The sequence below is a fragment of the Lutjanus erythropterus genome, chromosome 20 (assembly GCF_056507025.1).
Source record: "Lutjanus erythropterus isolate fLutEry1 chromosome 20, fLutEry1.hap2, whole genome shotgun sequence".
Lineage (NCBI taxonomy): Eukaryota > Metazoa > Chordata > Actinopteri > Lutjaniformes > Lutjanidae > Lutjanus > Lutjanus erythropterus.
The window spans coordinates 15,706,060-15,720,944 of NC_139336.1; the positions used below are offsets into that span (position 1 = coordinate 15,706,060).

Genomic DNA, 14,885 nt, shown 5'->3' on the forward strand with positions numbered 1-14,885 from the left:
CATTGACGGATTCCGACAACATATATCCAATTTTTGACACTGATGTAGACAACTTTGGGTTTTGACGGACTCCAAGTTTAATTTCCAACCAAGATTCAACATCTGTCCAATGTTGGAGGCCGATGTCAAGATGAGGTTAAATGCTGATGTCAACCCAACAGTGAGTTTTGACGTCAACCTGATGTTCATTTCCAATCAAAATTCAATGTCTGTCCAGCATCAGAGGCTCATATCAAGACAACGCTGGGATTTGTCATCAACCAGACTTTCATTTCCAACCAAAATTCAACATTGCTTTTGACAGATATCTGATTTTGAGTGTCTGTCCAACTTAAGAGCCCGTCGTCTGTCTGATGTCAATTTGACATCTGGTGCCAGCTCAGAGTTCTGAGAGAGATGTAAAACAGCATGTCAGCCAAACTTTAAAAAAATGTTTTATTTGTTAGAGAAGGGATCAAAAATCATGATGTGCATGTTAAAAGTGACACAAACGCACCATGCTGTGCAGTATGCACAGTACGCTGCAGATCCATATACAATCAAAGCCCAGTAGTAGAATTTCAGCACTTAATCTTAAAGCATACAAATAGTTTGCAACCTTCTTATTAGACTGTTTTGTTTTATTGTCGGTGCTCTTTCCTTCGTTCTTCACTTTTTTGCTCCTCATCTTATCATCATCGGTTATTTCCATTCGTCACGGTTCACCGCAAGACCCCCTCAGCACAGTCAAACACACACACCCGCACACACAGCGAGAGAGAGAGAGAGAGAGAGAGAGAGAGAGAGAGAGAGAGAGAGACGGAGAGCTGCGGCCGCGCTCTTTCCTGTTGCTCTCTGAGTTGTTGAGCGTCTGAGCGCACAAACCGAACCCGAGCGGTGGAAGCACATCAGTGGATTTACACCTTGGTTTCGGTGTGTTTCTCAGTGCGCTTGTTCACTGCACTAACTATATCTGAGCCAAATGCATCAGCTTTGTGCGTCGTCTTCTTTTAACGTGCGCTGTCAGCCGACGGAGTGATCACCTGAACACGCCGACTGGGTGGAAAGACTTCTTTTTGCGCACAATCACAATAAGGTAAGAAAAGAGAGACTGCTTTCTGAATGTTTGGGTTATGTTGTCAGTTGATTTTTGGGCCCATTTATCTTGTTTTGAGTTGTAACAGTCTAACAGGTGTTTCCTCATCATCTATATGGCTCAAAGTCAGGGTTTTACCAGTGAACCAAAAGCACACTCAGACTTCAGGAATTCAGGAATCAACTAATTTTTTGTGTTTGACTTAACGTAAGTATACAAGTTTTATCAATTCAAGTTAAATAGTTGATTGAATGCACTTTACAGTGATGAGTTAAATCAGCTCATTAAATCAAGTTTCTCAAGAAACATGAAGGCCGGCTTTGAGTTCAGTCTTCCTCCTCATATGTAACCCCTCCTCACCTTAATATCTTAAGTTTATTGAACATGTTCTCTCAAGTGCAACAAAATGAATATCAAGCTTATTTGTTGTCAACTTGTCTTTTCATATTAACTCAAGTTTGAAATGTTAAGGAAGCCTGGACACTAAATGTTTAACTTAAAACAAATAGTTTATTCTCACAGTGTGGGTAAGCTTACTGAAATCAGTCTGTGGCTGTAATTATAAAAGTTGTGTATTTATCTCAATTTTTGAAGATTGTAATGCATGGGATCAGTGGCAAAGCTTTTCATCTTTAGTCATCTGTTATATCAAACACTTAAGGTGCCCTGCAGTGCAGTATTGGCTCAGGTCATGTTTATGTCTCTGATGTCCAATCTGTTCCAGCAATCAAGAGTTCACAATGATGATGTCAGTACTTCCCTCATTATTTACATATACAAAGTGCTTTGGCCAATAGTAATACAGAATCTTTTTGTTTTCCTTTGACTTTGGTGGAGCGGAACTGACACATTGATTGACAGGGCAGTGACAGATCCCCTCCAGCAGGATGTACATTTTCTTATCACTTCCTCCAACACCACTAGGCACATATAGCCCTGCTCATAATCATTGGGAGTGGCTGTTGCCAAAGCAGTCAACTGGAAGACAGTTGACCTACGTTATAGCCTATAAACTTCAGCATATGGGAAAAGCTATGTAAGTCTGATTTTTTTTGTTTTTTGATTTCAGCTTTGAAGAATTGTTTTTTCCTGGGCAGGTTCAGAAACTTTTTCATAAAACTAAAGGTCTGGATAATTTTCTGTAGCTTACCAAACCAACTGGATAAACCCTGGTTTTTAAATTCCTTTGGCTTGTGAGAAGGTTTCAGCAGCAGAACAATAGTGGAAAAGCAGGACTTTGGTCCGACGTACTGCCAATCAGGATCAGTGCTGGTAGATCTACAGGGTTCGACTATATGTGGCCAAAAGAGGTAGATTAATGAAAGAACTGTGTGACAGCTGCATGAACGCGCGACAGGGAGGAAAATGGTTGTTTTTTTCTGTTTCCTTTATATATTCAACACTCATCGACAGTGTGTCTTTACGTTTTCATGTATACTGTTAGAATAAACTATTAAAAAGAAAGACTCCAGGTTGTAAGTAAATACATTTACATAAGTTGGCTTCATTTCAGAAGAAAAGTTGAGGTAATTTTGTAACGATTCTAAACAAAAAAAAATTATATCTATGATAGTAAATCAGTTGTACTTGAGAAAACATGTTTCATAAGATTAAGCTATTAAGTTGAACCGACAAAACCTCAGTCACAGTGACAAACATTACAAACAAATTTGATTTCCTTTTACCTTCTCTCTGTTTGACAAGTTGGTTCTTCATTTCACACAGTTTACCTACAGCATCAGCTGCTCCTGTTGGAGCTTTATGTTCCAGCATCAGCACAAAGACAATGTGTGAAACTGCTCCCAGTAAATTTATTACATTTTATGAATTCAATACTCACCTTCTTCATGGTTTCCAATGTTTTCATTATTGTGAAAACAAACAACTATGACTTATCTTGAAATGTATTAGAGACACACAACAAGTTTTCATTAAAGTGTTTTCTTCAAACTATAAAAAGAAAGGTCTCAGGAGAGTTTGAACTCTCACACAATGCATATTAAAAAGTCTGCTAATATGTTTCTAATATCTTTAGAAACTTAACAGTGAGTTGATTGAACTCTATACAGAACATTTATTCAACTCATTTTAAAGTTAGACAAACTCATGTTTATAAGTTATGAAGTGCTCTGAAGATAAATGCTAGAAATTTTAAGTTACATTTACATGAATAAACAAAACTTTTATATTTATGTTAAGTTAATGAGAAAAGATTTGTTGATTCCACTACATTCCTATATGTTTTTTTTTTCAGTGTAAGGACACTAAAGTGCAGTTAGTCTTTTACCTAGTTTTCTTCTTACATTATAAACATTGGCAGTTTAACTGAGAAGTAAACTGCAGTAAAATATCACTTTCTAATCATGTATAAGTCTGAAATGCCACAGACAGGAATGTTATAGTGAAGTAATAGCACATAGAAATCCATCCTCAAAATTTTTGATATTACTCAACGGGGGATTCCACAGTAACTGAATTTAACTGAACTGAAACTTAGCTAATTTTCTAATTAATCTAATTACCATAGCTTTTCTAATACAATGCTACGTCAACTTCAAAGCTGATTTAAGGTTGAGAATACACTGAAAAAAGATGATTGTTTGACCAACTTAAAAATTATTTCAGTTGGTAAATTGGTAACACAAAAAACATGAATTAAGTGTTTTTCAAATCAAGGTAAGATGTTAGATTAACACAACTGATTTGAAGAAAACTGAATTAATTTGTGTTTTACCCACTGAATTTTTTTATTTAAAAGTTGGACCAGCAATTCTCTTTTTTCAGTGCATGACAGGCGTTGAAATTTTAATACAATGATCTGACATCCACTAGATGTGGTAGAGGTATGACTGCACTGAGACCTTATCACTGTCATATTTAATCTATGGACACTTTTCTGACACAATGAGATATAGACAGGGATAGAAAATTGTGTCAATGATTGAAGATTGGGTCGGGAATTCCTATTCTCTGAGATATGCTCGCGTAAATCACTCCAAATAGGTCAGAATGGTCCCAGCATTGCTCCTATAGTGACCAGATTTCCCCATGGTTGTCCCAGAATCATTTGTTTGTTATTCATTCAGTCTTGTTCAATCTTATCTTGTCAAATCTTACTCACTGTATAGACCTTGGCAGGAACTAGGTCATATTTACAAATCGCCTTTTTTTTCCACTAGAGTAGTCGATAACTTTTACCTTTGCGTCAATCCATAAGAGATAAAAGCAGGCTTTATATGTATGTTTTTGTGTTTCAACCAACAGGATGAATCATGTGCCAAATAGTCTGAGTGAACTGACATACAGCAGCCCATTTAATATCTTAATGCTGGTATTATAGCCTGGATTAAATGTATTCCTGAAGCAAATATTCAATAGTTAAAAAATCTATGATCGATACTGACATTGTCATTTTTATTGCATAAGTGCTTAACAAAAGCAAGCGTTTTTTGATGAGGATCTTAAAGGAATGGTTAAATAACCTGAAAGGTAGCATCGGTCTGTTTCCTTCAACAAAACGCAAATTTTCCTTTTGATTTTTTACAGAAAATAAGCTCTGCAGCAAACAAAAGTTTATGATACTTGCATGTTTTGTTTAGCAAGATAATATTCACAAACAAATGTCACTTTCATGATTTTTGAAGCATAAATGCAATTGCCAGAAGTAAAAAGTTAAGTGTTCAGCATAATGATGCTTATTGGTCCCAAAAACTTTTGTAATCTCAATCAGCCACTTGTTAGCACTGCCTTTTTTTCAGGCACGTAAAAGCTTCAAAGTTCTTGAGTTGTGTATTTACTGATGTATTTTCTGTCATAGAACAAAACTTGAAGATCTCTTAAACTTGTGTTAACCACAGACCTTATTTCAGGCTTCTTATACCAAAAACCCCTAAAAGAAAAAAAACCCCAAAAACTATTCACTTTAAGACGATGGAACCAAAACTGAAAATATTAGTGGACACATTTTTTAACTATCACAATGCCTCATGCAAATTCTTAGCAGGCTCCAGCACTAACTTTGTAGTTCAAAGATAATTTCCTCTTTCTAAGTCCCATCCCTTTATCTCTGTGCTCCAGTAACAGTTGAGTAAGCTTGGTACCCGGCAACACCTCAGTTACTTCTCTTCTTTCCTGTTTTCTCTACTCAGATATGCTATGTGCTTGTTTATGTTGAAAAGAACACCAAACTTTGAAGACGGTTAAAAGATGTTGCCGGGGGACCTGTAAAAATGATAAATAAGTCAGTCACAAGTTAAGTAATGTTAGCAAAACTAAAAGTTACAGGTTAGCTAACAATTTATATGGATTAGTACAGGAGCTTTTTTTCCCAAGAATGTGAAGTCATGACCCATCCTACTCTGACTCTGATTCGCTACTACTCGTTGACTTCATTGATTTGGGTTATTTGGGCTGGGTAGGTTATGGGTAGGTTTAGGCATTAGGAGTGTAACTGAGAAGGGTTACGGTTAAGGTTACGGTTAGGGTGAGACATGATTTGGCATCCTGGGATATTGTGTACCAGAAACAAGAAAGGACAAAGGCGACCTGGGTTCCACAAAATTTGGCAAACCTTGGGAAAGGTCAATTCTAATTATTTCTAATTACTGGAGAGAAAATAACCACTGATGCACTAATCTGCAGTATGGATGCCACCATGGTTATTTTTAGCAGACATGATCTGGAAACCTGTTTGTCGTCCTTTCTCACTCCCCTGAGCTTTCGTACCCCAGTAACCTGGATAACTTGGCCCACATTTCATGCAAACTCCTCCTTTATGAAGGTTATCTGAGGTTGTACCATGGTGTGGAATAATGTACCCTAATCTGCTTACAATTTAGCGAAATACCCTGAAAAAAAAAACAAAGCCGAGATAGTTTAACAAACTGTTACAGTATTGATACAATGGCTCTGAAATTTATAGGTAATTTATTTTGTGTAATTATCAGTGACTTTGGAGGAAAGCATGTGAGTGGTGGGAATGATTAGTGTGTGGAAGGGTTTCGGGAAATTTTTCCTGAAATAAAAGGTGCATTGTTGGACTGTCTGGCCCTGTATATAAAACAAACTGTCCCCCTGTCTTCCTGAGATTAATCGCTTTTCTGACCCTTGTGTGTCTGTGTGGTTAACTGCAATCTGTTTGTACAGGCTATACTTCCACTGAGATTGTGTTCTCGCTCTCTTTCTCTCTCTGCAGCCCACTGCTCTTAATTTGGCCGCTGTCGGGCAAAACTCCCAGACGCTTCCTCCTCAGCATTCTGCTGCTGTCTGTGACAAAGTTCACCAAACCGAATGCGAAAGAGACAAAGAGGAAGACTAACAGACTAGTATAGTGTGTGTGACAGTGAAAGGTACGATTTCAATCAAGCATCACAGCGGTGATGTTTGTGGTGGGAACTTCCTGCCTTGGCTGTCCTCCTGTGACACAATCGCTCTTCTCTTATGTCACACCATGCGGTTTGGCAAACAGGTATTGTGTCTAAAAACACGTCAAGCAGCTGACTCTGTGGGATGAAAGCGCAAGGAAAGCAAGAAAGAGGAAAAAATAACCATGCTGGAGAATGACCAGCTGGTCTATATTGGCCTGGAGCTGGTGATCGCCTGCCTGGCTGTGGCTGGGAACATCCTGGTCTGTTGGGCTGTCTGCCTCAACTCCAACCTGCAGAGCATCACCAACTTCTTTCTGGTGTCACTGGCGGTGGCTGATATTGCTGTGGGGCTGCTGGCAATTCCCTTCGCCATCACTATTAGGTATGATTACGTTTCATACTTTTTTTTTTTAGCAGACTCAAATTCATTGACATCCTGAATAAAAGTGTTGTAATTTTGGGACTGGTTTTGCTTTAGCATGATTTTGCTAGATTTGTAAGAATGTAGTACTGACTTTTTAAACACCCAACCAATGTTTTTTTTTTTTCTTGCAAATCAATATCAGTATTGGTTTTTGTGCCAACTTCTTCGGCTGCCTGTTCATCGCCTGCTTCGTCCTCATACTCACCCAGAGCTCCATCTTCAGCCTGCTGGCCATCGCTGTGGACCGCTATATCGCTATTAAGAACCCACTCAGGTGAGGGGAAACAAAACAAAGATTGCATTAGTTATACTGAAAACGGAAACAGAAACTCACTTTTCCCACTCTTAGGTTCAGTATGCAGTGAAAACCTACAGTGAAAATGTTTGTCTGGGTCAAACTGATCACAATAAGTAGATTTTTACAGTTTTCTTAGAGTTATAGTCTGTTTCCCTAGTCCACTAGGTGCCAGCAGAACGTTTATGGTGAATAAAGTTTATGATACTTTAAAGTTTTGTTAGCAAGATGAACTTGACAAAGGAACACCACGTTTAAAGCTAACTTTAGGCTATAATCAAGCCACACCATGTTGCATGACTCAGTGTTACCATTACTAAGAGACTAGTGTTTGGCGTGATGATGTTTTACATCTACAACAACATCTGTAATCTCATTTAACCTTTTGTTAGCAAACACACTTTTTAAGACACGTAAAAGCTTCAAAATTCACAAGTGGGATATCTATTGATGTATTTTATGTTATAGAACAAAACATGAAAATCTCTTCAGCTTGTGTTAACCAAAAAACTCACACAAAAAACTCAATGACTTTGAGACGAGGGAACCAGAAGTGCTAATATGCTAACTCAAGCTCCACTACTATGAACCACATTACCAGTGAACCCCCCTCAAAAAACATTTACTTGCCAGGCTTGTCATGGTTTGGCCACGGCCAGCAGGACATGACCGCAGCCCATTTGAAAATAAGACAAACTCCCTTTGTCCCTGTTCCAGAGTCGGTCCGTCTCGGGCGTGGTTCACTACAATATAAGCTGTAATGGAAATGTAAATCAGCGGTGACATGGATGGGCTCGGCGTGTACAAAAATGTCAGTATCAAAGCCCTGTTAGTGTATTTGTGTGTCGGTACTCACGAGAAAAAGTCAGTTCTTTCCTTTACATCTCTCCTGTCTATACTCTCATTCGATGACTTCCAAATACATTTCTCCTCCGATCAGCAGTCAACATGGTGAGAGACTATTTATCTTACTGTAGACAACACTGTCGCCTCCTCCGTGGTTGCTGTTGCACACAGGTTTACAAGCAAATGTGAAGATAAATCCACTTTTTAAAAAGTTTAAAAAACAAGCATTGAGCTCTTGTCTGGCCAGTCCGCAGGTCCACAATTTCTTTGTTGCTGCTGCGAGTGAGAATAAATCCTCTTTTTAATCCCAAAAGTTTAAAATGTACACTCTGAGCTTCCCTCCTGCTAATAACGGAGCTGGCATCAGAGCAAGGCTGATGTCTCTTTCCTCCAGAAGCTCCAGTCTGTTACTGACCCTCTCTTCCAGAGCTCCCCGGCTCTGAGCAGCTGTCTGTCGGCTCTGTGTCTCAGCTTCACCCGGTCCTCTCTGCCGTTGCAAATCCCTGCAATAGACGTGAATGAACTCAACTGAAAGTGAAGTCAAAAATAACCAAGTGAGCTGACAAAGTCCTGGGCTGAGCATGTTGCTCATTTGCTGGACTCTTTAAGATTCTCTTTCTGATAACTCAATTTTATCAGGAGTTTTCCTGTAGGAGTTTCCTCCATTGATTCAGGGTCTCACCAAAGGAACATGCATGCGCAGCTGCACTAGTAGTTGGTCCTGGTCTGAGACGACCTGCGACTGGTTTAAGTCTACCGTCACGGGCCAGATTCCCTAAATGCTGAATGTGATCGCTATAAGCGATTTCCACTGTACTCAAATGATGCCCTTTAACACATGGCACTCAAGTCAGAGGAGTGTGGGCAAACCATTAAACATGAGAGGCATCGAAAGCCCATATGCAGTGGCGCAAAACACATTAAATTATAGGGAGCTCTTATTCAATTAAGGCTAATCTGGCCGGCTGTGGGCAGACATTGATATATGTCACCACAGGTTTTATTGGGTTACAGTTTGTGTACTGCTGGAGGGATTAAACCTGCTGAGGGCTTTGATCATTTTCATCCTTGTGACACCCACACCATTCAAAGGCTATTTCTTTGAAATTGCTCACTCAGTGCCACCGTGTTCATTCTTCCTGCAACCAGTAATTGACATACAATTGATTCATAATGACTGTATGTGTGTAACCCAACTCTGCTGTTGTTTAGTCACAGCTGCATTCTTTACTCCTGTCCCGGGAGGATATTTCACCTAGTAAGCCACAGCAGGTGACACATTTGCATAAGCAGTTGCATAACAGCTCAACACTGGTGCCACAATCCTGGCACCAAAGACCAGAGAGCTAATAATTCATCAGAGTTTTAGGAAGCTTAATATAGCCTACTGACTGCCACTGTGGTCATGAAAGAGCTCAGTCACATGGGACATTGGCTGTAGGTGAGGTGATGTTACCAAGAATACTTTGGTTATTCGTGCAGATTTTCTATTTTTATTCCTCCAGCCAAACTTCTGCATTCTTTATGTGCACATATGCACAAAGCAATGTACACATTAATGGTGCCTACAAAAATAACTGTAGGCAGTCATTTGTTGTTAGGCATGTCCAGTTGTCTGGCCCGCTTGCACCTGACTGTGTCTGCAAGTATTCTTGATATATCTGAATCACATATCAGAACCAACAATACAGTTGATTTTTTGTTGGTTTTGTAGCAATAGACCAAAAGATAGCAAACTTCAGCACTATAACATAAAGCTGTTGTATATTTAAGGTAACATAGTCTTATCAGTGGTTGCATTGTAAAATAAATTTCCTAATCTACAGCATGTTGAAAGGTATAGTATGGAGCCGGGATTTCTAAATGAAATTGTACATTTCTCTGTATCCAAGCCCAAACCTGAGTTAAGTTACAAGCCATCAAAACAGTGAAAAGCTTAGATCTTCAACTACAATTATGTGTTTGAAGATTTAAGTTCCAATTTTTGCATTTCACTGCACTGCTCAGAAGCTTTTCTATGCTGGATACTGAATAACAAATTAATCAGAGCTTTGAGTTAAAGTTAGATTTTACTGTGGGTGCGAAAGAAGTGTGCTGGTAAATCACAATATAGGAAGGAAACCCCCTTTATTGCAGATGTATGTGTGCTCTCTCAACAGTTTGCAGAGTCATGCAACAACACAGCAAGATTTCACACCGTGTCTACTCCTCCGCCTTCTAACTTAGAAGGAAAGTAGAACACGAAAGCACCACTTTTTCTAGATGAAGCCACTTGATGTACTGGCATCAAAACATCTGAGTTGTTTCCCGACCTGTGCAAAATTAGTGGATTGAGATATTTGAAAAACTTGATATGTGGAATGTCTTTAAAAGGAAAATTCTACACTTTTCATGTGGATGAATGGATAAATGTAGTCCACTGAAGCAATTAATTCCTCACTGTGTGCTACATTGACTAAAAAAGCTTCTGATGTCCACATCCACTTTTTTATGTATATCACCACCCACCCAAGCCTATAACTGTTACTTTGTCGGCCAAAACATAGCATTAGGTGACAAAAATACCCTAGTGCCTAGCATGTTCCCCTGTTACATAGAGGTGGAGACTAGAAAGCCAAACTAAAATAGCCTGTAGTTCTTACTTTAAGTTCCCCTTGAAATGACTAGGCCTACTTATTGGTTACTTGTTTCCTATAAAACAGACAGCTAGGTAGGGACTTACAGCATTGATCGGCATTTGATTAGCCACGCCACCCCACCATGCAGCTAAAGTGGCCCACGGATGTACTGCTAGAAAGGAGAGTGGACCTATTAGTTGACTCTTTTTGTACTGAGAACCTCCAGTGAACATGGCCATACTGACCAAAACAGCCTCTGAGTCAACGGGCGCCAGTTTGGCTCACAGCACCCCAGGGCTGAGTCACAGCTAACCAAGCTAACTGTCACGGTTAACTACTTTAGCAAACAAATAAGCCAATAATATGTGTTCGTCACTGAGAGCTGAGGCTGAGCAGCCAGGGGACATCAGATGGGAAACCAGAAAATATTTCTCCATAAATGATGATCCCATTTCATCAAAAGTGTATAAAGTTGTTTTCCAGAAAAAGACAGAAAAATATGGGATAATACCTACAAAATAACTTTTTTGTCACTGTGGGCCAGATAGTGATGTTTGTGTGTTGTATAGAGCAATTCATATGTGATTAAAAAAACACTCAAACATCAATTTTGACTTTATAGGAACTTTAAAACCAACCAGATCACTGTGATATCACTGGACGCAGGAAGAACAACATATTATTCAGCTTTCTTGGTCAATATAACACACTGAAGAATTTATAACTTCAATTACCTACATTTACCATCATGAAGTGCAGAATCTTCCCTTTAAGCCCCAGACAAAAGTAATGGAGAGGTGAAGTCAGACTACTTACACTGTATTTGAAAGCCAGCAATGCAGCAGTGAAAAAAAAACTTCAGTAGCACAATTGAAATCTCATTTTAGTTTATTAAATAAATAATGCATTTAAGCTCCAATGCACAACCATTGTCTCCTAAATTGCCAAATATTGACTTTACCTCAGAGGGATAGTATTATACTGAGATTAGATAAAACAACAAGCAGTAATACATTATTGTGATCTGCTGTGTTTCAGGTACAACAGCCTGGTGACAGGGCCGAGGGCAAAGGGCATCATCACATTGTGCTGGCTTCTCTCAGTCGGCATCGGCCTGACACCGATGCTGGGATGGAACAGAGGTGGGAGATATATTTTGGCAAATGTATGCTTTTGCTGCTGTTCTCACCCAAACCTGGTGAAAAACCGACATGTGGCGTCTGTGGCTAACAAACCCAACATTAGCCATGATTTAGCAGCTACAGAGCTGCAAATGAGAAAACCCCAAAATATTCAATGTAGCCCTGCTCCGTCTCTCTCTATTAGCTAAGGGGTCAGTGGCCTGAAAAATGTTAAGAGACCCTTTGCTAGAACGTATGTCACCTTTCAGCTTCATCATCCCCTTACTGGAACAACGGAACAACCTATTCAAAATTGAAGAAATGGAAATGCATTGGTATTGTATTTCGAGAGAAAAGTGCTCAGATTATTTTAAATATTGACAATTAGAGGAAACAGATCTAATATCTACACACTGGATTCAATTCAGTTAAGTGCTGAGAGGAAAACTGAAGCCAACTATTAGATTTGAGCTCTGAAACCCAAACCATGCACATTAAATTGCCATAGTTTTATGGAAAATGTTTACCATATTGAACTGAACCAGAGGTTTTCCAAGTCCAAGTCCAAATATACAGTTAGAAACTATTATAATTATTATTTCTTATATCATCACTGTTGGGCAGAAACCTCATTTGTCCAAAACTGGGACTTTTTGTGGAATAAAAAAGAAACCTTGTGTTTGTAAACTAATTGAATGCTTCTTAGTCAAAGTAAGTAGCGCTTTTTAAAACCTTTTAATGGTCAAATAAAGCCTCAAAACCCATAGACAAACCAATAGTATAATTTTTTTAAATAATTAAAACATCAAAATATGGACATAAGAGGTTTGCGCCCAACAGCGATGATATATAACTTATGTATGCAGCTGTATGTGATGACTCAGCCAAAAGAGGGAACATTTTAACGTTTGTATAATTCACAATAAAGGAACGACACGCATAAATCTCACAAGAGCTTTGCAAATCAAAGGTTCCTTTCCAGACACAACCGAAGAAAAATGTCTCACAGTTCCCCAAACTCTATCACACAACATTAAAAACACACTATGAACCTCTTAATTAAATGTAATGCATGGTGGAATGTGAACAGTCATGTTGGACTAGCAGATTTGTGAATCATGAACTTAGCTAAATCCAATGCTAAAGTTAGCTTAGCCGTTTGTATATCGGGCAGACAGGAAGTAGTGGTTGGAGTACTGAATGGTGAGTGGTGGTAGTGAACCTGGGACAATTTTCTTATCATGTGAAGGCCTCTTTAGAGTATCCTGGCTCAAATGTTAAGTGTCTATGGGATCAAATAACACAAAACTATAGCCTAGACATGCAGGAATTGAGCAAAACTAGAGAAGTAAACTAAGACTGGGGGGGTGCCTCTTTCTTTGAAAACCTGTGAATTGAACAATTGTATTTACTTAACACTATTAAAAAATATAACTGGTTCTGTTGCGCAGGTTGGAACTCCACTGCCAGTCCTGCCAACAGCAGCCGCTGCCCTGAAGGCCTGACAGAGTGCCTGTTTGAAGGAGTGGTTACCATGGACTACATGATCTATTTCAATTTCTTTGGCTGCGTGCTGGTGCCCCTGTTATTCATGCTGGTCATCTATGCCCATATCTTCATGGCCGCAAGGCGCCAGCTCCGACTGATGGGGCTCAAAGTCGCACACACGCCTGCTCCTGGACAAATGACCTCATCATCGGGCACTTCTCGTTCCACCCTGCAGAAGGAAGTGCACGCTGCCAAATCGTTAGCCATCATTGTCGGTTTGTTTGCTCTATGTTGGCTTCCGCTGCACATCATCAACTGTTTCCACTACCTGTGTTCGGACTGTGAGCGCTTACACATCTGGGTGATGAACATTGCCATCATCCTCTCTCATGCTAACTCTGTTGTGAATCCCTTCATCTATGCTTATCGCATTCGAGAGTTCAGACAGACCTTTCGGAGGATCCTGTACCAGCACATCCTAGGGCAGATGGATGGACATGGGATTGGGGTAGGGAGCAGTGATGGTAGAAGTGGTGGGAGCAGCAGTGTAAGGCGGACTTCCTCTCGCATCAGTAAAGAGGGTTCATCGTGTGGCACAGTAGTGAATAGCTACGTCCTGGACCCCAGTCCGGACCGAACTCCACCAAGAGCTACTTATGAAGCGTCTTGCCATTGGACATCAAAGTTAGATGCTGCACCGAGCAGCTTCATACCCAACGGACACCAAACAAAGGGTAACAGCCTTTCAGCAATGCAGCAGCAGCCATGCATCATGCGATTTGCTGCACAGGATGGAGTAGAGTCAGTCACATACCTGAGGGGAACAACAGATGTTTTGGAGGTGAAAGACAGTGGAAGTTGCATCACTTTTATAAATGTTCAGGCTCTCTCCTCAAAACAGACAGACTGTGTCTGTCCCACAGAGCTTCCAGAAGTCTCATGACATATTTAGGATCAATATGTAAAATATTTACATATTAGAAATTAGCTATTTAAAATATATTTCTATTGTTATGACACATGTAACAGTGCAAACATGACATTACACAGAATAACTAATGTAGCTTTCACAAATCACCAACAGCAAATCTGTTTATCTTTCTGAAGTCACATAAACTGATTGTCAGGCAACAGTTTGACTTGCTTATTTGTTCCTATCAACCATCTTTGGCTTGGATCAGATCTGCAAGCACAGGATGTTCCTTTTCTTCTTTTTCCAGGATAACTGTCCTTTACTTAGGTTGTACGTCATTTAAACAACGTGCATCATAATGGGCTGAAATACGGAAGCAGAATGGCCGCATGTGTAAATATTTTTTCAAAGCTGTTTCAATGCCAAGTTAATTATATTATTATCTCCTGATAACAGGTAAATTATCTAGAGTCATTATCTAGAGATACAAACACTTGTTTTCTCTGGGTAATAAGTTATTTATCTCATTACTGTGAGAAAACATTTCAGTTGAAATCAGTTGCTACGAGTATCAAGATGTTATGCATGCTGGCATGACAGTCCTGATCTGAAGTAATACAAATATTAGATACAATTATTTTGTCCTCTCCAGAAAACACCCTTTTGTTTTCTTGAGATAATGAGATAAATGTACCAGTTATCACAAGAAAACAAGCTTTGTTATCCTCAGATAATGAGA

At 39.4% G+C, this 14,885-nt stretch overlaps 1 protein-coding gene across 2 annotated transcripts; it reads left to right on the forward strand.

Moving 5' to 3' along the window:
- Positions 1-838: 838 nt before the first annotated feature.
- Positions 839-14,394, forward strand: adora2ab (adenosine A2a receptor b). Of its 2 annotated transcripts, none has more exons than XM_084746218.1 (5): positions 839-1,075; positions 6,270-6,823; positions 7,008-7,139; positions 11,663-11,766; positions 13,197-14,394. In XM_084746218.1, exons 2-5 carry the CDS (start codon positions 6,624-6,626, stop codon positions 14,174-14,176), a joined length of 1,416 nt encoding a protein of 471 aa, XP_084602344.1. In that variant the 5' UTR covers positions 839-1,075; positions 6,270-6,623; the 3' UTR covers positions 14,177-14,394. The 2 variants fall into 2 exon arrangements, with proteins under 2 accessions (XP_084602344.1, XP_084602346.1); XM_084746220.1 differs by lacking the exon at positions 839-1,075 and adding an exon at positions 1,976-2,111.
- Positions 14,395-14,885: the final 491 nt, after the last annotated feature.